The following is a 21,444-nucleotide window of genomic DNA, read 5'->3' on the forward strand; positions in this document are numbered from 1 at the left end:
ATGTGACTGTTCTTCAGAGCTGGGTTCATCCCACTCAGGCAAACCCCATCTGTGCAGGGTTTCCCAAGTGCTGGGTGGCTCTTCCTCCCACAGGATCTGTTCTGGCAGGAGGAAGGACTGGCTTTTCTAGGGACCACAACATTCCCCTGCTTTGAAATGAAGGGTTAAGGTGGAAACTGGAGCAGAATTGAAATGCTCTGGTTCTCTGTGCAGGGAGGGGATGGGGGTGAATCCCATCTGGGAACTCAGTTTGGTTTGGATCTGGGAGCATGTCCAGCTCTGTGCTGACTCCTGCTTTCTCCCAGGGCCGTCTGCTCAACCTCAGCTGCTCCACGGTTCCCACCTTCGTTCTCTCCATCACAGCCACCACGCAGGTCCGTACATGGGTGGGGCCCTGCACAAGCCTAGGGGTGGGGATGGTTTGGAAGAAGCTGGGAATGTGCTGGGATTGGTCCTTGAGGTGGCACCACTGCCAGAAATACCATTTTTTCTGGGCTGGAGTTATTGCTGGCATGGACCCAGTGTTTTGGGTACAGCGAGTTTTGGGAGAGCTTTTAAATGAGTGGTTTCATGGCACAGATCCTGCTGGGCTGGAATACAGGTTTAACTTTCCCCAGACAGGTTTGAGACCCCCTAGCATGGGTTTAACCTTCCCCAGCACAGGTTTAAGCCCCTCTAGCACTGATTTAAGCTCCCCCAGCATGTGTTTAAGCCCACCTAGGTTTGAGCTTACCTCAAGGCTTTGTTTGGGCTGGGAACACAGAAGGGGCTGGTGACACTGGGAACAGGGAGGGGATTGATGGGACTGGAAGAACAGGGAGGGTCTGGTGGCACTGGGAACATGGAGGGTCTGGTGGCACTGGTGCTTGTGGGGAAGGACAGCCAGGCTGACAGTGGGGAATTCCCTTATCCTCACTCCTGTCAGCCCAAGGGGACAGGGAACAGGCCTGTGTTTTGGACTTGGTTCCCAACAGTGGAAACCAGCTCTCAGATGCAGTTTCATCTGTCCTGAAGGAATCTGTCCTGGTTTTTGGATGCTGCCAGTTTCTGAGGAGCTGCCTCTCCCTTTCCAGCTGCAGCAGCTGGGTGGTTTAAGAAGAGAAGAGCTGCTAACCCTAAACCATCCTCATGTTTTTCCCTGGGGTGTTGAGCCCAGATGCTCAAACAGCTGGGTGACATCTCATCCCTCCAGTGGGATTGTGCAGACCCAGACAGGGATGTACCCGGGGTGGGAGCCTTTCCCTCAAGGCATGTTGGAAATGGTTGCAGTGTCCCTCAAACTCCCAGATCCTTCTCTGCCTTTGTGAGCTTTGTGCTGCCCAGGCTGGTGGCCATCCCTGACTGTTCCCAGCTTATCCCTGTGCTCTCCACAGGCTCTGGCTCTGATTGAGCTCTACAATGCTCCCGAGGGCCGGTACAAGCAGGACGTTTACCTGCTGCCAAAGAAGATGGGTGAGTGAAGGAACTGACTTTCCCTGGGGAATCCACGTGCCAGCAGTGTTAGAAGAGCTCAAACCTGGGCTGGGAAACACTTCCAGAGGGACAGCAAGCTCAGGAAAGCCACAGGCAGTGACCTTAAAATCCATGGGGGTTATTTGCTTTATCTTTGTTAGTGTTCTGCAGCGTGGGAGGCATCCCACATCCTGCAGCCTCCCTTCTCTGGGATTTTCCATGCCCTCCTTGTGCCTTTAGGGGCACATCCAGCCCAGGCTTGGGCTCAGCCCTGCTTTGGGTGATGGTGAACCCGAGGTGCTGCCCAGCCAGACCCTCCAGTCATCACTGCCCATGTTGTGGTGGGGTGTGGAGCCCTGATCCCCTGTTCCCTGTCCCATTTCCAGATGAGTATGTGGCCAGTTTGCACCTGCCATCGTTCGATGCCCACCTGACGGAGCTGACGGACGATCAGGCCAAATACCTGGGACTCAACAAAAATGGGCCTTTCAAACCCAACTACTACAGGTGAGAGATGCTGGGGCAGCAGCTCCCAGCTCCCTCTTGGTTTGGAGTTCTGCCTCCAGGGTCTCCAACAGCAGAAGGATGTGGAGCTGCTGGAGCGTGTCCAGGGGAGGCCATGGAGATGCTTTGAGGGCTGGAGCCCCTCTGGGAGGGCTGGAAGGCTCCCAAGACAGCTTAGAGTCCCTTCCAGTGCCTGAAGAGAGCAGGGTTGGATGGGATATTGGGAAGGGATTCTTGGCTGTGAGGGTGCCCAGAGCAGCTGTGGCTGTCCCTGGATCCCTGGAAGTGCCCAAGGCCAGGCTGGACAGGGCTTGGGCAATCTGGGATAGTGGAAGGTGTCCCTGCCCGTGGAATGAGATGAACTCTGAAGTCCCTGCCAGCCCAAAGCACTCTGGAATCCCTGTGGGATCCCCTTGCCCTGGCACAGCAGCACCTCCCATGTCCCTCACTGTCCCTTCCTTCTCTCCTAGATACTGACGGGACCATTTCCATGAAGGACCAGACCACACAAGGCAACATTTGAGAGATTATTTTTAAAAATCATTTTTATTTTGGTTTACCTTTTTTTTTTTTTTTTTTTTGGTTAACCACCACCAGAACCTGTTTTTACATTTTATCTGTGATTTTAAGGTCAGGTTTTCTTTTCTCCCCCTTTTCCATGATTGCATCCCTGTCTGATCTTGCCAGACAACCTGGGATTTGCTTCTTGATTTCATGTGGCTGAAGCTGCTGATTCCCAGCCCTGGCTCCAGGAGGGGCTTTCCCTTTCCTGCTGGGCCAAGGGCAATTCATTCCTGCAGCAATGGTTTATTTTGGCTTTTCTTTTGTATTTTTTCCCACCTTTCCAGCCCACGTCGGTCTCAGCCGGGCTCCCTGTGGATCCGGAGATGCTCTTCTACCTTATCTTCTATTTCTTTGTGTGGATTATCTGCAACTTCTAAATTGCCTTAAAGAGCCCAGTTTTAGCTGCTAGATCCCTGCTCCAGGTGTTTCCTGGGAGCAGAGTGGCCTGCAGGACACCTGGCAAAGGGGGTGACTGTGCCCAAGCCCAGGTCCCTGTGATGAGGTGGCCCAGGTTTGGTGACCACTGGCCTGGGTTTGGTGGCCACCTGGGTCCAGGGGAGTTCAGTGTTTCAGGGTGCTAATCTGAATCTGGATGGGGGTCGCTTTCCCAGCATTATCCTCATCTCTCCTAGGTTTTTTTTTTGTTGTTTTTTTTTTTTTTTTAGCCAAACTGCACCTTAATTGAGTTTTAAACATTTTTTTCCGTTTGTTTATTTGTTTTTTTTTTCTTCCTCTTTTCCTTTTTGATCCTTACAGAGATGTTTTAGAGGGCAGGGATTGTTATTAGATGTTTTAAAAAGGAAGCATTGGGAACGTGGCCGCCTTCCCATCTCCCACTGGGAAGTGCTGGGTGGTGTTGAGGGTGTCTGGGGTGGGTTTTGGGGGTGTTTCACTATTTTTCTTTTGAGCTGGATGCAGAGATGAGCCTTCCCCCTACCCCAGCCCGGCCCCTCTGCTCCCTGTCACTGTTTTCCTCACTCTCTCCTGGTGTGTCCTGGATGCTCCCATCACCTCCTCCATGCCCTCCCTGCTGACATTTCCCTTTCCCAGCTTCTGCTGGGGTGTGGGCAGCTCCTTCCAACCCACCGAGGTGTCTCTGGCTCCTGTTCCTTTCCCCACCCAGGGGAGGGAAGGAGCTGCTGGCACCTCCTGGATGGTGGAGCTGCTCCTTCCCCCCTTTGCAGGGATCCACCTGGACGGGTCCTTCCCAGGGAATTTGCAGGTTTTGGGTTGTGCAGAGCTCCTTGGGGCGCCAGGGGACGGGAGAGGTGCTGAGATCATCCCCCTCTACATCCTCTGACTGTTCCTCTCTCCCACCCTGCCTGGTCTCCTCCTGGATAGATTTTGGGGATCACCTGCCTCGCTCCCCCACAGATCCCAGGGATCCCCTGGGTCCCTTCCACCATCCCCCAGACCTCCCTGGGGACAGCTTAGTGAGCTGGGATGGGCGTTTGTGGGAAGGATGGGGAGCATCCCCCCTTCCCTGTGAGCTCCCCACGCCTGGGGGTCCCCGTTCCCACCCATCCCGGGTGGAATCTCGGCCAAGGGCTCTGTGTCTGTATAAGCCATGCTGGGGGAGCCCAGGGGCGACGGCAGCGGCGGGCCGGGAGCGAGAGGTTTATTTTGTATAGGAATGATTTTTAATGAATGCAATATTAATCCTTGCAGATGAGCAATAAATCATTAAAGTCTAATTAAACTATTAGGAAAAATGAAGTGCTTGTGGTTGTGGGTGGTTTGTTTGGTCTCAAGGGCAGGGCTGGAATCTCCCTTTGGTCACCTCGGGGTTGGGATTGGGTCCTGCCAGAATTTTCTGAGCATTGCCACAACTCTGGATTTTGGGGTCTCACCCTCTTTAAAGCCCAACAGGGCATCTTAGTTTGGGGTTTAAACCCTGTCAGGTTCCTTTGTCGGGGTCCGACTCCCCTCTGAGCCCATCAGGTCACTCGAGTTTGGGTTCTAAGCCCCCCAGCCCCTTTACTGGAGCCTTCCTTTATTCCCGGCCCCTCAATTTGGGATCTGAGCCCCCCCAGCCCCTTCACTGGAGCGTTCCTTTATTCCCGGCCCCTCAATTTGGGATCTGAGCCCCCCCAGCCCCTTCACTGGAGCGTTCCTTTGTTCCCGGCCCCTCAATTTGGGATCTGAGCCCCCCCAGTCCCTTCACTGGAGCGTTCCTTTGTTCCAGGCCCCTCAATTTGGGACCTGCCTGTTCCGCCACTCCCAACATGGCGGCCTCCAGCGCCTGGGCCCGCCCTGGGGCGAGGCGGAAGTGCCACACCCAGCATGGCCGCGCCCAGGGCTGCGCCGCACCCAAAATGGCCGCGCGGGGGCGGGGCCGGCCGCTCGGCCGTGTGTCGCGCCGTCCGTGGCCGCCGGGGGCGGGCAGCGCCGGCCGTGACGCGGCCGCCACGGCCGAGCGGCGGGGCCGGCGGGCGGAGCCGCATCGCACCCACCGGAGACACCGGCGCTCCTCCTGGTGCCACTCCCAACATGGCGGCGGCGCTGCCCCGGCTCTCCCTGCCGCTCCCGCGAGAGGAGGGGGTGAGTCCTCGCGAGAGCTCGGCGCGGCGGAGCGGCCGACATGGAGCCGAGTGGCGTCCCCGGGCCGGGCCCTGTCCCGGTCCCGGGGAACAACAAGGGCCGCGGCGGGGCGGCCGCGCCCGGGAGGGGCCGCGACTTGGCCCGGCCGCCGCGCAAGGACTCCGAGGTCAGCGCCGCCGCCGCCGGGAGTGGGGCGGCCTTCCCGGGCGGGGCGGGCCGGGCCGAGCCTCGTCCAGGGCCTGCCCATGGGTGCCGGTGCCCGGGGGCGGTGCCGGTGTTCGGTCGGTGCCGGTGCTCGTGGGTCCCTGTGGGTGCCAGTGCCCGTAGTGCCGGTGCCCAGGGATGCCAGTGTCCGGCCCTTCCAGCCCTGCTTGGGCACCGCCTTCCCCGGGATCAGCCCGGACAGGCTCGGCCGGTGGCTCCGGTGTCCCCGTACGGGTTCCAGGGCCCGTCCTGGACTGGCCCCTCCCTCGGTACCGGTTCCCTGGGCTGTGGAGCCGAGAGGCCTCTCCCCGCTCGGCCCTGGGGCTGCCCGGAGCCTGCCTGGTCTCGGTCGGTGCCGATTTTCCCTCCGTCCATCCATCCCTTCCCCGGGTCCGGGCCGCTGTGACCGGGCTGGGCCGGGAGGGTGGCTCGGTCGGCCGGTCCCAAGCGGGAGTGACAGGGCTGGCCCGGGGGTCTCCAGCCCATCCGGGGGTTTTCTCGGTGTTGCCGGTCGGTTCCAGCCCGGGGTGGGGTGCCGGGTCCCGCTGCCGTGCTCGGACCAGGGATGGTTCCAGCCAGAGGTGACCAACCCCCCCCCCCCCCCCCCCAGGGCCACCCCGCGGTGCTGGGATCACCCTGAGCCTTGGGGTCGGAGCATTGTGTGCAGCTGAGGTGTCCCGGGGCTTTTCCAAAGCCTTTCATTCCTGGGATGGCCCCAGAGCCGTTCTCTCCCACGGTTCCTCAGAAAAGTCCCTGGAATGCCAGGGGAGGGATGTGAGGGGGAATCTTGGAGAAGCTGAGGTGGTTGGAGCTACCTCTCTCTCAGACTCCTGGAATTTGGGATTGTTCTGATGTGGAGTGGAGTGGGAGCCCCAAATTTAGGAGAGTCCTGCTTGTGGATTCATTCAGGGGTGGGTGCCCCAGGATTTGTGTGGGTTTGGTTCCTTATCTTCAGGAATGTGTTCCCCAAAATTTGGGATGGTTCTGCTGTGGCTCTGACCCCCGCTCAGGGCTGGGTATCCTGAGAGGGTTCTGGTGTGGGTCTGCCCTGTGCTCAGGTGTATGTGTGTCCCAAAATTCTGCTCAGGGTCTGCTCCTCACTCACAAGTGGGTGCCCCAAAATTTGGGAGAGTTCTGGTGTGGATCTGCCCCTTACTCAGGAGTGGGAGTCCCATAATTGAGGAGAATTCTGCTCTGGGTCTGCCTCTCATTCAGGAGTGGGAGTTCCATAATTCAGGAGAATTCTGCTCTGGTTCTGCCCCTCACTCAGGAGTGGGAGTTCCATAATTCAGGAGAATTCTGCTCTGGTTCTGCCCCTCATTCTGGAGTGGGTGCCCCAAAATTTGGGATGGTTCTTGTATGGGCTTGCCGTCACTCAGGGGTGGGTGAGGATTCTGTTCTGGATCCTCCCTGTGCTCAGGAGTGGGAGCCTCATAATTCAGGAGAGTTCTGGTGTGGATTTCAGGATCCTGAAATTTGTGAGTCTTGCTGTGCACCTGCCCCACTCAAGGCTGGGTACCCTGAAACGCTGTGGGTTGATGTTCTTGACTTCTGTAAAGGGAACTGTTATTTTGTGCACTAAAGGTTTTCCTGGCTGTTCTTGCAGCCTCTCCAAAGCTGTTTGGAGTTATTTCGTCCTCACTAATCCCGTCTGCTGGGATAGCACAAGGGGATAGCCCAAATTTTCCCAATTTTGTGTGAAATGGGTGAGCTTTGAGTGCTGCTTGATCTCAGAGAACCCTCTCGCTGTGTCCTGCCGTGTTTGCTGTGCTTTGGGGGCTCCCCCCGTGCTTTGGGGGTGCTGCAGTGGATGCAGCACAGCCCGTGCAGACGCAGGAGGTGGGCTGGAGTTGCCTTGGTAACGTTTGTGCTGCTGCAGGAATGTTTTTGGTCCCTAAACCAGGAAGTCCAGCCCTGGATTTGCAGGAGGATGAGGTGAATTGTGAGTGTTTTCAGGGGGTTTGGTTTTCCTAAAATATGCTGTAATGGAATTGATTTTTCCCCCATGTTTTCAGGGCTATTCAGAGTCACCAGACCTGGAGTTTGAATATGCAGACACGGATAAATGGACAGCAGAGCTATCAGGTAAGGAATAATTCTGTGATGTGTCAATTAATCAACCATCATTTCCTCTCCTGGTAGAATTAAATGAACTCTGTCAATTCCAGTATTGCTTTATTATTATATTTAAAAGCTATATTGATGTTAAAAGGGACAGGATATGTGTAGTTCATATTTTTGGCTTTACACTGGGTGGGGTTTTATTAAGTTTTGATATTTTGCTAAAACCACAGTTCCCAGGGCTGAGCTGCAGCTCGGTGCAGGTTTTTGGAGCTTCTTTTCTTTTGGCAGAACTGTACAGCTACACAGAGGGGCCAGAGTTCCTGCTCAACCGAAAATGCTTTGAGGAGGACTTCAGGATCCACAGTAAGAGCTGCATCTTTTTCTGCATTCCTCTCCCCTGGGGAGGCACAGGGATTTCTCTAGAGAAGAGGAGCCTGATATCAGAGCTCACTGGGCTCTGCAGCTACTCCCGAGGGGCAGCTTTGATCTCTGTGCTGTGTGAGCAGGGACAGGACCCAAGGGAATGGCTGGGGCTGTGTCAGGGGAGGAGATCAGGGAAAGGTTCTTCCTCCAGAGGGTGCTGGCACTGCCCAGTCTCCCCAGGGAATGGGCACGGCCCTGAGGCTGCCACAGCTCCAGGAGTGTTTGGACAGTTCTCTCAGTGACCCGGTGTGAGATTTTGGGGTGTCCTGTGCAGTGTCAGGAGTTGCCCTCTATGATCCTTGTGCAGCTCAGGACATTCCATGCTACCACAGCTGCTCTAATCCCCTGCTGGACAGCAGAGCCATCCCTCAGCCCTCAGCCATCCCCAGCTCTCCCTGGCTCTGCTGTGCCTGGCTGAGGCTGTGCCCAGAGCCCTGCTGTGCTTTGCAGTGCGGGACAAGAAGTGGCCGGAGCTGGAGCGGACGCAGCACCGCACGCACGCCATGCGCCTGCTGGACGGGCTGGAGGTGACGGCGCGCGAGAGGCGCCTGCGCGTGGCACGCGCCATCCTCTACGTGGCACAAGGTGACACTGCCCTGCCCCCTGCTTCCTCCCTGCTGGCTCCATGAAATGGGTTATGGTGTAATGTGTATGTTATATATACTATAGATATTGTACAGTTATGTATATATAATATATATTACTGTACAACATCTAATATATATATAATATATATATTGTACAGTAGAGTTGTACAGTTAGAGACAGTTGTTTGTGTTATGTTGTATGTTAACTGTTTTATATATAGTGTATATTTAAATATTTAATATAAACTTTATGTTCATAACGTTTATATATATAGATATAAGATATAGATAAAAGATATATATAGGGTATATAGATATAAGATATATGTAAGATATAGATAAGATATATAGATATAAGTTATATATAAGATATATATAAGATATATAAAATATATATAGGATATATATAAGATATATGTAAGATATATCTAAGAGATATATATAAGTTATATATAATATATATGTTATACATAAGATACAGATATAAGATATATATAAGATATAGATACAAGATATATAGATAATAAGGTATATGTAAGATATATATAAGATGTATATATAGTTGTATATAAGATGTATATAAGATACAGATATAAGATATTGATATAAGATATAAGATATATATGACATATGAAAGATAGAAGGTATCTTTTAAATATATAAGATACAAGATATATATGTCTTTATATATAAATCTTTATGTATCTTATAAATGTTTGATACATTTCATATAGTGTATATAGTATGTATACTGTATAATACAATAGTATTATATACAATATATGTACTATATAATAGAATTATGTATGTAATACTTAATACAATATATGCAATAATACAATTGTATATAATACAATAGGTAATATAGAGTTTTGTATTATGTATAGTATAATGTATATTGTGTTATAATATGTATTGTAAATTCTATTGTGCTGTTACATGTAGAATACATAATATAATTATATGTGTATACTATATATATGAGACATAGTACAATATAATCTCATATATATAGTATATATATAAAAATACTTAATATGTATACTACATGTAATACATAATACAATATACTCTACAATACATATTATATATAATATACTGTGTATTGTATATTACATATATTATACTACATATTATGTCATATATAATGTATTCTGTATTTAATATATTTATACATTATATATGAAATGCTGAATAACATAATGAATAACAAGTATAATATGTATAATATATAATATAAAATATATATTTATAATATGTAATATAAGTATACATCACATATTGTACTATATATTATATGTAATATATAGTTTATGTTATTCATATTATATATTATACATTATACACAATATGTTATATATATTATATGTAACATATCAATCTATAATATAATGAATATATAGTATTAATATGATACGATACTTACAAATTATTTTAATATATAACATTTAGAAGAATTTTCATTCCTTTTGGATTTCATTCAGCCTGGGATGTCTGGAACCAAGCTGAATCTCATGAGACCAGATAGTTTAGAGCAGTTTGGCCCAAAATGTGGCTGATTTCCCCATGTTACCCCAGTTCTGCAGACCTGGAATTCACTATCCAAAGAGGGCAGCTCCATGCTCTGCATGCTGATTTTTCCCTCAGTTGGGAGGGTGTGTTTTCCATACGAGGTGCTGTGGGAGGGCCCCTGGGGCTGGCATCAGCAGGGTCTCCTCACAGGCACCTTTGGCGAGTGCAGCTCCGAGGCCGAGGTCCAGGCCTGGATGAGGTACAACATCTTCCTCCTCCTGGAAGTGGGAACCTTCAACGCCTTGGTGGAGCTGCTCAACATGGAGATTGAGTGAGTACTGTGGGAAAACACTTCAGGAGTGGCTCTGAAATTCACCACAGTGGCTCCCTTTGTCCGGGTATAATCCCACATTACACATCCTGGGTGGATGTGTAATGTAGGATTTTACCTGATTTCTCCTGAAATTCCCCATGAATTTAAGTGCCTGGCAGCAAACAGGCAGCTCTGCTCCTCTTTATGTGGCTGTGCTGGGTACAGGGAGTTCATGGCAGCAGTGTCTGTCTCAGGGTTTGGAGCTGGCACGTGGAGTGCCCATGGCAGAGTCTGATTCCCCCAAATTCTCTCTGAGCTGTTCTCCCTCTGCAGCAACAGTGCAGCCTGTTCCAGTGCCGTGAGGAAACCTGCCATTTCCCTGGCTGACAGCACCGACCTCAGGTAGGCAGTGGGAATGGGGGCACCAGGAGGGGCTCCAGGGTTTTCTGGGGGCTTTGGGAGCCTGAGGCAGGCACTGGAAGGGGTCCCAGCTCTCCCAGCTCTGAGAGTTTCTGCAGGTGTCCATTGTGCTCAGCCTGCACAGCAGGAATGGAACAGATTGGGGATATGAAAGCACTAAAATTTGGGAAAGCAGATTTTTTTTTCCTGTTGGGATTTGTAGAGACTTTTTCCCTCAGTGCCTGTGTGCTGCTTTGGAACAGATGAATTGTGGATGTGGTCTGGGTTGCTCCAGCTTCTCCTTGGGTGCTGGCAGTGGTTCCATAATTTATCCCTGGCAGGGATTCAGCTGCCCTGGTTTTTGCAGGGTGCTGCTGAACATCATGTACCTGATTGTGGAGACTGTGCGCCAGGAGGCTGAGGGGGACAAGCCTGAGTGGAAGAGCATGAGGCAAACCTTCAGAGCAGAGCTGGGTGAGGACCAGGAGCCAGGATAGAGCTGCCAGGCTGGAGACAGTGACATGGCATTTGGCTCTAGGGACTGGCAGCACTGGGTTGGTTTCTGCTCAACTTGTGGGGCAGAGGGAGGTGAGCAGGGGAAGCCACCCAGCCTTTGCTGCTGCTGGGTGCTCTCTCCCTGGGAAAAAACTGGAATGTTTGAGCTCTTGTTTCCTCTTAAACATAGAGGTAAGAAATGATGGTGTTTATGAGGCCTTGGAAGGGGAGAGGGAGTTGTCTGGGGTGAGGTGAGGATCGTGGAGCTAATGGGGAGGAGGGTGTAGGAGCTGGTGATACTGGTGATTGGGATCAGGCCAGGGATGAGGAGTTCCTGGCTGATGGTGCTGTGTGGTTCCAGGAGCCCCCTTGTACAACAACGAGCCCTTCTCTGTCATGCTCTTTGGGATGGTGACCAAATTCTGCAGTGGCCACGCTCCACACTTCCCCATGAAGAAGGTGCTGCTTCTGCTCTGGAAGACTGTGCTGGTAAGGAGAGGCCATGGGATGTGTGGTTTGATACTTGGCAGAGGAGGGAATTCTGCTCTCAGAGTTGGCTGTAATTGCTCTATCCTCTTTTTCTGGTGTTCAGTTTTTCTTTAAACCCAATCCCAAGTTTTTCCCCACAGGGAAGCATTGGATATTGGTGTGTGGAGCTGGATACTGAGGATAGACCCAAAGCAAGGTCCCTGGCTGGGGAAAGGAAAGTTCTGAACATTTGTGGAAGCCTGGACACCTGTCCCTCCTGCCTCTCTCAATGACAAGAGTAGCACAGGACAGGCAGCTCCTATTTGAAACTGGGGAATTATTTGGACCCCTCAGGACAAGAGAGACTTCGAGGGGCTGGAGTGTGTCCAGGGAGGGGAATGTCACTGGGGAAGGGTCTGGAGTGGCTGAGGGAGCTGGAGGGGCTCAGTCTGGAGAAAAGGAGGCTCAGGAGGGACCTTTTGGCTCTGCACAACTCCCTGACAGGAGGAGGCAGCCAGGTGGAGATCAGGCTCTGGTCCCAGGGAACAGCGACAGGGCAGAGAAGATGACATTAAGCTGTGCCAGTGGAGGTTTAGGTTGGATATTGGGAAGTTTTTCTCATGGAAGGAGTGGTCAGGCATTGGCACAGGCTGGCCAGGACAGTGTTGGAGTCACCACCTCCAGGTGGGTTTAAAGGACACATGGATGTGGCACCTGGTGACATGGATTACTGGTGGCCTTGACAGTGCTGTGGGAGCAGTGGGACTCGATGATCTCAGAGGGCTTTTCCAGCCTGACCAATTCTGTGATCCTACAAAGCGGGTTTGGGAAAGGCAGGTGTAGATGCCCCTGGAGCCCCCTGTGTCATGCTGAGCATGCTGTGGTGTCCCTTGCAGTGCACCCTGGGAGGGTTTGAGGAGCTGCAGAGCATGAAGGCAGAGAAGAGGGAGATGCTGGGCCTGCCCCCCCTGCCCGAGGACAGCATCCAGGTGATCCGCAACATGCGGGCGGCCTCCCCGCCCGCCTCCGCCTCCGACCTCATCGAGCAGCAGCAGAAGCGCGGCCGGAGGGAGCACAAGGTGGGGACAGGGACATCAGGGAGGGCACTGCCAGGCTCTGTCAGAACCCAGGAAATTCTTCTGGCTGTCCTGAAGGGCTTGAGCCCCTGCCCATGGGGCTCAGAGACCTTGGCACAGAGCCCAGGACCCCTGTGCCTTTGATTTAGCCCTTGGAAAAAACAATTACCAACCTTCTATGAAAAATTGCAAGTCAAAAAAGTTTAAGTAGAATGATAGTTAGTTTGTCATGGGGTGAAAAATAGAATTTTGGGGTTTTTAGAATGGGGGTTCAGGAGGTAAGATGGAAGAATCTGGGCATGTCCAGTCTTTCTCCTTCTTTTTCTTGGCCTCCATCTTCTGGGTGATGTTGGCATTTTTAGATTGGTTTAGAGTAGAAACTCACTGTCTAACATAGGTGATAGGTATTGGGAAGTTATTGTAAATAATGTACACGTAGTTTTTAGTATAAAAAGATAACACCACCCCAAGGGTGGTCAGCGTGCCTCAACCCAACCTGCCAGACAGACCTCGGCAGCCCAGGAGAAAGAATTTTATAGATAAGATACAATAAATAACCTTGAGAAGGAGAATAGAAGAGTTCTGACCCCTTCTTCAACTGCTGGGCTGGGAAAAGAGACTTTCCAATGCATCTTGGGGTCACTGTGACCAGCAGAGATTCCAAGAAGGCTCTGGGCTTGTTTTTGGGACATTCCCTTCCTGCTCTCCCCTCCAGGCCCTCATTAAGCAGGATAACCTGGATGCCTTCAACGAGCGGGATCCGTACAAAGCTGATGATTCCCGCGAGGAAGAAGAGGAGAATGATGATGACAACAGCCTGGAGGGAGAGACCTTCCCCCTGGAACGGGATGAAGTGATGCCCCCCCCTACCCAGCACCCCCCCAGCGACCGCATCACCTGCCCCAAAGGGCTGCCCTGGGCCCCCAAGGTCCGGTGAGTCTGGGGTCTCCCTGCTGGGACAACTGGAGCAGGGTCAGGGAAATGGAGGCTGTTGGATGTTGGGAATCTCAGCAGGGATGTAGGGAAGGTGTTTGGGATGGGGATGGTCGCTTTGCTGGCTGTTTTCTTATAGGGTTGGCTGGGCACCCTTTATCTGACCACAAGGCTTTTCCCTGTGCCTTTCTCTGTGCCTGGCTGGGCATCTTCCAGATGCTCTGGAGGGTGTGACTGTTGCCTTCTCCCTTTGCTGCAGGGAGAAGGACATTGAGATGTTCCTGGAGTCCAGCCGCAGCAAATTCATCGGCTACACGCTGGGCAGGTGGGTGCAGAGCCAGCCCAGTGCTGCCATCATAGGGGGCCTGTGGAAGAGGCCAATTTGGGGGCTGCTTTTGTCTCGATGTGGCAGCAGGGAAGGCCTTGGCTGGCTGATCTGTAGCTTCATCCCTGGGTGGTCTCTACCCCACCCCTGGATGCTCAGCCCTGCTCCCAGCCTGGCTCTTTCCCTCCTCCAGTGACACCAACACCGTGGTGGGCTTGCCCAGGCCCATCCATGAGAGCATCCGCACCCTGAAGCTGGTGAGTTGAGGAATTCCTGCAGCCCCTGCTGCTGTGTGGGTGCCCCTTGCCCATCTCCCTGCTCCCATCACAGCTCAGGGTGGATTTTCCTGACCATTTTCCCCTTTCTCCACCTAGTGATGGGAGAGCAGCCTTAAGCTTTCATCTCATCCTGGACTCACAGCTTGTCTGAGCCCCTTCCTTAGGGGACTCCATCCCTTCCTTAGGGGACTCCATCCCTTCCTTAGGGGACTCCATTCCTTTCTTAGGGGGGTTCCATCCCTTCCTTAGGGGACTCCATCCCTTCTTCAAGGAGCTCCAACCCTTCCTTAAAGTTCTCCATCCCTTCCTTAGGGGACTCCATCCCTTCCTTAGGAGGCTCCATCCCTTAGGGGGTTCCATCCCTTCCTAGGGGACTCCACCCCTTCCTTAGGGGGCTTCATCCCTTTCTTAGGGGGCTCCATCCCTTTCTTAAGAGGTTCCATCCCTTTCTTAGGAGGTTTTATCCCTCTCTTCACGTCTTCATCCCTTTCCTACTGGCCTTGTCCCACACCTGAGCCCAGCAGCTCCCACCCTGCACATCTACCCAGGTCACCCCTGGGACAAGGATCTGGGAGGGATGGAACAGGGTGGTGGGAGCAGGCTGGGGCTGGGGGCAGCACTGGAGAACTGTGGTGACCCCACCCTGTCCCCCTGCAGCACAAGTACACGTCCATTGCTGAGGTGCAGGTGCACATGGAAGAGGAGTACCTGCGCTCCCCGCTCTCAGGAGTGAGTGTGGGGATGGATGGGATGGGATGGGATGGATGGGATGGGATGGGATGGGATGGGATGGGATGGGATGGGATGGGATGGGATGGGATGGGGATGGGGATGGGATGGGATGGGATGGATGGGATGGGATGGGATGGGATGGGATGGGATGGGATGGGATGGGATGGGATGGATGGGATGGGATGGGATGGGATGGGATGGGATGGGGATGGGGATGGGGATGGGGATGGGATGGGGATGGGATGGGGATGGGGATAGGGATGGGGATCCTGGGTTGGGAGTTGGGGGCACTTGGTCCTGCGTGGTTTTTTGGCAGGGCTGAGGGGTTTGTTTTGCTGGGGAGGGGTTTCTCTGGAGCAGAGGGGTCGGGGGTATCCTGCCCTTGGGTGCTGGTTTGAGGGTTTGCTGCTCCTGGGATGAGGTTTTCTGGTCTCTCCTGGCACCAGGGGGAAGAGGAAGTGGAACAAGTCCCTGCAGAGATCCTGTACCAGGGCCTGCTGCCCAGCCTGCCCCAGTACATGGTGAGCTGGGAGCACTGGGATCCCCTGTGATGCATCCCAAGTTTTCATTCCCTGGCCCTGCCCTGTTCCTCCCTCCTGCAGTGGGGAAGGGGCCTGTTGCCAGTCCCCTGCAGCTCCCATTCCCCCTCCATCTGTCCCTCCTTCCCAGATTGCTCTGCTGAAGATCCTCCTGGCTGCAGCCCCCACCTCCAAAGCCAAGACAGACTCCATCAACATCCTGGCAGATGTCCTGCCCGAGGAGATGCCGTGAGTGGCTGTGGAGCAGAGGAGCTGGCTGAGGGTGGGGAGGGAAGGAGGGATGGGAGGGAGCTGGGGCAGTGACCTGCTGTGAGCTGGGGCTCCTTGGGGGACGTGACCCTGCTCTGCCCTGGATTGCACCCTGCAGGAACTGGTGGCCTCCTGCAGCAGGAGCAGTTGGACTTGATGATCTCAGAGGGCTTTTCCAACCTGAATGATTCTGTGATCCTGCAAAGTGGGTTTGGGAAGGGCAGGTGTAGATGCCCCTGGAGCCCCCCATGCTCAGCATGCTGTGGTCTCCCTTGCAGTGCACTCTGGGAGGGTTTGAGGAATCATGGAATGGTTTGGGTGGGAAGGGACCTTAAAGCTCATCCAGCTCCACCCCCTGCCATTGGTAGGGACACTTTCCACTAGACCAGGTTAGGCTTGGACACTTCCAGAGGTGGGGCAGCCACAGCTTCCCTGGACAACCTGTGCCCCCCTGAGAGGGCAGAATTCCTGCTGACACTGTCCCTCTGTGTCCCCCAGCACCACTGTGCTGCAGAGCATGAAGCTGGGTGTGGATGTCAATCGGCACAAGGAGATCATTGTCAAAGCCATCTCTGCTGTGCTCCTGCTCCTGCTCAAACACTTCAAGCTCAACCACATCTACCAGGTGAGGTGATCCAGCAGTGCCCACGGGTCTTTGGGCATGGCAGGGCCCCGAGTGAGTCCCTGTTTACTCAAGTTTCTCCTCCCCAGTTTGAGTACATGGCCCAGCACCTGGTCTTTGCCAACTGCATCCCGCTCATCCTCAAGTTCTTCAACCAGAACATCATGTCCTACATCACTGCCAAGAACAGGTGAGGAGAAGGCTGCACACCTGTGGTGGTGTTTGCAGGGCTCCCAGGACGAGAGAAGAGACTGAGGATCTGACTCCATGTTTCAGAAGGCTTGATTTATTATTTTATGATATATATTACATTAAAACTATACTAAAAGAATAGAAGAAAGGATTTCATTCATCAGGAATGAATAACAAGGACAGGGAGTCCGAGCCAGCTGACTGTGATTGGCCATTAATTAGAAACAACCCCATGAGCCCAATCCCAGATGCACCTGTTGCATTCCACAGCAGCAGATAACCATTGGTTACATTTTGTGCCTGAGGCCTCTCAGCTTCTCAGGAGAAAAAATCCTAAGGAAAGGATTTTTCCTAAAACATGCCTGTGACACACACCTGCATTCCTGGGGGATGTGGGGAGGGGTCCCTGTTTCTTTGGCCTCTCTGCAGTCCCTCCCTGGCAGTGGCTCAAGCTCAGGCAGAGCTGGAAAGTTCCCACCAGAGCCCATCCTCAGTGTGTGGGAGGTGGGGGCTGCATTGCCCCCAGGCCAGGGGGGATCTGGGGGAACAGCACGAGCACCCCTCTCTTCCTGCAGCATCTCTGTGCTGGACTACCCCTACTGTGTGGTGCATGAGCTGCCAGAGCTGACGGCTGAGAGCCTGGTGAGTCCTCCTGCTATTGGTGACACTCCTGGCACCTGGGGCTGCTGCCTGGGGGAATTTGGGGTGCAGGGAGGCAGCAGGGCTCCAGCACCCAGCCCCTGCACCCTCAGCTCTCCTGTGCTCAGCCCCTGGGGTTCTGGGGATGGGGATGGCAGGTGTCTGCTGGGGTGGAGCGTGTCCAGAGAAGGGAATGGAGCTGGGGAAGGGGCTGGAGCACCAGGAGTGGCTGAGGGAGCTGGGGGGACTCAGCCTGGAGAAAAGGATGCTCCAGGGAACCTTCTGGCTCTGCACAATTCCCTGACAGGAGGGTGGAGCTGGAGGTTCAGATTCTGGTCCCAGGGGACAAGAGAAAACGGCCTCAAGCTGTGCCAGGGGAAGTTCAGGTTGGATACTGGAGAGGAATTCTTTGTGAAAAGGATGGTCAGGCACTGGTACAGGCTGGCCAGGACAGTGTTGGAGTCTCCATCCCTGGAAGTGTTCAGACCATGTGTGGGTGTGGATGTGGCACTTGAGGACAGGGATTACTGGTGGCCCTGGCAGTGCTGGGGGAACAGTCGGACTTGCTGATCTCAGAGGGCTTTCCCAATCTTAACAATTCCATGATTGGAGGATCCCATGCCCACATGCTGTGCTGTCCCCATGTCCAATGGCTCCTCAGATCACCCCAGCCTCTCCCCATCCCCTCTCCAATCCCTTGCCTGACCCTGCATCTCCTTCCCCACAGGAAGCTGGAGACAACAACCAGTTCTGCTGGCGGAACCTCTTCTCCTGCATAAACCTCCTGCGCATCCTGAACAAGCTGACCAAGTGGAAGCATTCCCGCACCATGGTGAGCCCTGGGACTGTTCTGGAACTCAGCATGGCCAGGCCCCTGCACTGGGGATAACCTGGGACAAGCCAGGGCTTGAGCAGGGGAATGGAGGAGGGGTTGGCCCAGGGGTCCATCCCAGCTGGATCTGGGAATGTTCTGGCAGATGCTGGTGGTGTTCAAGTCGGCGCCGATCCTGAAGCGGGCTCTGAAGGTGAAGCAGGCCATGATGCAGCTCTACGTGCTCAAGCTGCTCAAGGTGCAGACCAAGTACCTGGGCAGGCAGTGGAGGAAGAGCAACATGAAAACCATGTCAGCCATCTACCAGAAAGTGAGGCACCGCCTCAACGACGACTGGGCCTACGGCAATGGTACCTCCTGGCATCCCTGGCATCCCTGGCATCCCTGGTATCCCTGGTATCCCTGGCATCCCTGGCATCCCTGGCATCCCTGCATCCCTGATATCCCTGGTATCCCTGGCATTCCCAGCCCTCTTGCTCCAGGGTCTGTGGCATTCCCAGCCCTCCTGCTCCAGGGTCTGTGGCATCCCTGGCATCCCCAGCCCTTCTTCTCCAGGGTCTGTGGCATTCCCAGCCCTCCTTCCCCAGGGTCTGTGGCATTCCCAGTCCTGCTGCTCCAGGGTCTGTGGCATTCCCAGCCCTCCTTCCCCAGGGTCTGTGGCATTCCCAGCCCTCCTGCTCCAGGGTCTGTGCCATTCCCAGTCCCTGCTGCTCCAGGGTCTGTGGCATTCCCAGCCCTCCTGCTCCATTCCCAGGGAACGGCATCCCTGGCATTCCCAGCCCTCTTGCTCCAGGGTCTGTGGCATTCCCAGCCCTCCTGCTCCAGGGTCTGTGGCATTCCCAGCCCTCCTGTTCCAGGGTCTGTGCCCCAGCTCGCCCATTGCTGCCTGGGGTTTGGGCAGGTCTGCTGGGTTGACCTTGGTGGATCTTGGCTGGTTGAGCTTGACCAGGTGCCCACTGAGCTGCTCTGTCCTTTCCCAGCTGGACAGGGCAGAGGAAATCAGCTGGGGAATGACTTGTAGGTTGAAATAAGGTTCTTTAGTACAGCAGGAGCAGAAAAAAAAATAGGTTTGTTCTCTACTTCCCATCAGCAAGTGATGTTCAGGCACTCTGGGGAGGCCAGGCTGCAGCACCTGTTTTAAATAACAAATGCCCCATCATTCCTCCTCCTTTCCTTGGCTTTTATATCTGATCTGACATCACAGAATCTGGAATAGTCCCTTGGCTAATTTGGGTCAGCTGGCCTGTGTCCCCTCCCGGGATCTTGCCCACTTGCATGCACTTGATGGGGTGGGAGTGTTGGGAGACAGCTGTGGGAGACAGTTCAGCCCAGCAGAGCCAGAGTACTGGTGGGTTCCCAGAACCTTCCCAGGTCCCACTGCAAAGCCCAGCAGGGCTCCTGTGGGAAAAAACAAATTCCAGCTGACCCAGACACAGTCCAGCAGGTCTGGGGTGTGAGGGATTTTGGGTGGTGACATTGCAGGGATCAGGGCTCTGCTAGGGGTGTTAAGTCTGGGCTGAAAACCCTTTTTGGCCTCAATTGGGCTGGAAGAGCAGGTTTGGTGCCTCCCTGAGGGGGGCCCAGGTGCCCCAGTGGGGTGTCCCCTGCCCACCATCAGAATGTGGGAGGTGGGACAGGGTGGCATTGCAGTTTTGGGGGTTTTGTTTTGGTCCAGGAATGTCCTTTGGGGTGTACCAGCATTTCCTGGTGCTGAGGCCAGTGGGCCAAAGGGAGCCCCCGTTCCTGGCTTCACTTTGGTTGTTTCCCTGTGGTGGGAAGTGGTGGTGGAGCTGTTGGTGGCTCCTGGCTCTGTGCTTTGTTTGAAGTACCCACAAAGGCCTTTCCCACATGGGGGTGTGTGGATTGTTGGGAGGAGACAGAACCAAAGGATATCCCAGACCCTAGAACATCATGCTCAGGATACAAAGTGGGGAGAAAAAGGAGCAAGTGGGGGATGTTGGGAGTGATGGTGTTTGTCATCCAAGCCACCATTCCCTGGGGTGGAGCCCTCTTGTCCTGAAGGTGCTGAACACCTGCCTGCTCATGGGAAGTGAGGAATTCATTCCTTGTTTTTCTTTCCTCGTGCTGCACAGTTTTTTTGCTTTCTTTATGAAGCAAAAGCTTTATTATTCTTTATCCTAACCCAGCAGTTTTCCAGCTTTTGCCCTCCTGATTCTTCTCTGCTCCAGCTGCTGGGGAATGAGCAGCAGCCGCATGGGGCTGGGGTTATACCATCACCCCGAGGCCTTTGGGCTGCCTGAGGAGTCCCCAGCTCTGCTCTGACCCCTCTCATCCCTGTCCCCAGACCTGGATGCCCGTCCCTGGGATTTCCAGGCAGAGGAGTGTGCGCTGCGTGCCAGCATCGAGCGCTTCAACTCGCGGCGCTACGACCGAGCCCACGGCAACCCCGACTTCGTGCCGGTGGACAACTGCCTGCAGAGCGTGCTGGGCCAGAGGGTGGAGCTGCCCGAGGACTTCCAGCTCAACTACGACCTCTGGCTGGAGAGGGAGGTGTTCTCCCGGCCCATCTCGTGGGAGGAGCTGCTGCAGTGATGGACACAGGGAGGCAGGATGGGTTGCTTGGAGAGCTCGAGGCTCACGGGGCAGGGCAGCGAGGTTTTGGGGGGGTTTCTGCGTGGCTGTGCTGTTGTGGTGGGCTTGGGGAGAGGATGGAGCTGAGACCACATCCTGCCCCTCTCTGAGCCTCCTTCCAGGCTCATCCCAAAGCTGGGGGTGCCCTGGGGGTTTCCTGTTTGGGGGGGATCTCTGCCCACCCCATGTGATGCTTTCAGAGGCACCCCCCCCTTCTCGTGCCCCCCAGCCAGCAAGGGGGAGCAGGTGGCAGTGTGGGACTGGGGTCCTTGGGTGGGACACCAGGCTGGCCCTGCCCAGCCCCTCTGGGGGGTTTGGGGGCCTGTGGGGGCTGAGGGGCTGGGGTGGCCTCCCTTCACCCCACGAGGGGTGCAGGAGCTGTACATATATTATATATATTTGGTGATACCTCTGCCCTGAGTGTGCCTGGGCTCTGTCCCTGTCCCTGCTGCCTGGAGCTGGGCTGGGATGAGAGTTCCTCATCTCATGTCCTTGTCCTCACCAACCCCAGGGGTACAAGGCCCCTCACCAGCAGCTTTAGTCTTACCTTGCACCCTGTCTGTTGCTTGGGGGGAGCAGCTTCTCACAGGCTGTGCCTTCCTTCCCTGTCCCACTCACTGAACCCTCCCCCAGCTCTGTGCTGGGGTTTCTGACACCACTGTCCTGTTAGCACTGGGGTTTTCTTTGGTCCCTGCTTCCAGCAGAGGATCCCGACACCAAATCCTGCCACAGCTCAGCCTTGCACATTGCCTGGCCTCAGTTTCCCTGGCAGAGGGGCAGCAGCAGCCCTGGGGGATGAAACCCCAGGGGATTCACCCTCACTTGAGGCAGGGATTTGCAGAGATGGTTGTGGGCAGAGGGAGCCTGGGACAGCACCAATTCCACCCCATCAGCTGCTGGGATTGTGAG

General features: G+C 54.1%; 2 protein-coding genes across 7 annotated transcripts in view; both read left to right on the forward strand.

The window, feature by feature from the left end:
• Positions 1 to 4,236, forward strand: part of AHCYL1 (adenosylhomocysteinase like 1) — a 31,038-nt gene extending 26,802 nt beyond the window's left edge. For 2 of the 3 annotated variants that reach the window (XM_036398320.2, XM_036398322.2), the window contains exons 14-17: positions 306 to 374; positions 1,374 to 1,452; positions 1,839 to 1,959; positions 2,427 to 4,236. In XM_036398320.2, coding sequence (XP_036254213.1) covers positions 306 to 374; positions 1,374 to 1,452; positions 1,839 to 1,959; positions 2,427 to 2,433 — 276 coding nt within the window. In that variant the 3' untranslated portion in view covers positions 2,434 to 4,236. Of the gene's footprint in view, positions 1 to 305; positions 375 to 1,373; positions 1,453 to 1,838; positions 1,964 to 2,426 lie in introns of those variants that run through there. The other variant, XM_036398321.2, reaches the window with a different exon arrangement.
• A 703-nt stretch (positions 4,237 to 4,939) lies between these two features.
• On the forward strand, positions 4,940 to 20,943 carry STRIP1 (striatin interacting protein 1). Of its 4 annotated transcripts, none has more exons than XM_036398313.2 (21): positions 4,940 to 5,061; positions 7,281 to 7,350; positions 7,618 to 7,692; positions 8,203 to 8,337; positions 10,062 to 10,182; positions 10,498 to 10,566; positions 10,931 to 11,037; positions 11,420 to 11,547; positions 12,423 to 12,605; positions 13,318 to 13,535; positions 13,795 to 13,860; positions 14,054 to 14,117; positions 14,796 to 14,867; positions 15,317 to 15,391; positions 15,540 to 15,637; positions 16,157 to 16,283; positions 16,370 to 16,470; positions 17,048 to 17,114; positions 17,839 to 17,943; positions 18,089 to 18,293; positions 20,249 to 20,943. In XM_036398313.2, the coding sequence occupies exons 1-21, from the start codon at positions 5,011 to 5,013 to the stop codon at positions 20,494 to 20,496; spliced, it is 2,385 nt and encodes a 794-aa protein (XP_036254206.1). In that variant the 5' UTR covers positions 4,940 to 5,010; the 3' UTR covers positions 20,497 to 20,943. The 4 variants fall into 4 exon arrangements, with proteins under 4 accessions (XP_036254206.1, XP_036254203.1, XP_036254204.1 ...); XM_036398310.2 differs by lacking the exon at positions 4,940 to 5,061 and adding an exon at positions 5,093 to 5,227; XM_036398311.2 differs by lacking the exon at positions 4,940 to 5,061 and adding an exon at positions 5,093 to 5,227 and having other exon boundaries at positions 10,504 to 10,566.
• Positions 20,944 to 21,444: the final 501 nt, after the last annotated feature.

The sequence above is a fragment of the Molothrus ater genome, chromosome 25 (genome assembly GCF_012460135.2).
Source record: "Molothrus ater isolate BHLD 08-10-18 breed brown headed cowbird chromosome 25, BPBGC_Mater_1.1, whole genome shotgun sequence".
Taxonomy (NCBI): Eukaryota; Metazoa; Chordata; class Aves; order Passeriformes; family Icteridae; genus Molothrus; species Molothrus ater.

Excerpts from the sequence above, each read along its gene's own strand:
- STRIP1 (XM_036398310.2), top strand. The coding sequence starts at position 5,102 with ATGGAGCCGAGTGGCGTCCCCGGGCCGGGCCCTGTCCCGGTCCCGGGG. Across the intron at positions 8,338-10,061 it reads CATCCTCTACGTGGCACAAG|GCACCTTTGGCGAGTGCAGC; the intron begins GTGACACTGCCC and ends GTCTCCTCACAG. Across the intron at positions 16,284-16,369 it reads AGCTCAACCACATCTACCAG|TTTGAGTACATGGCCCAGCA; the intron begins GTGAGGTGATCC and ends TCTCCTCCCCAG.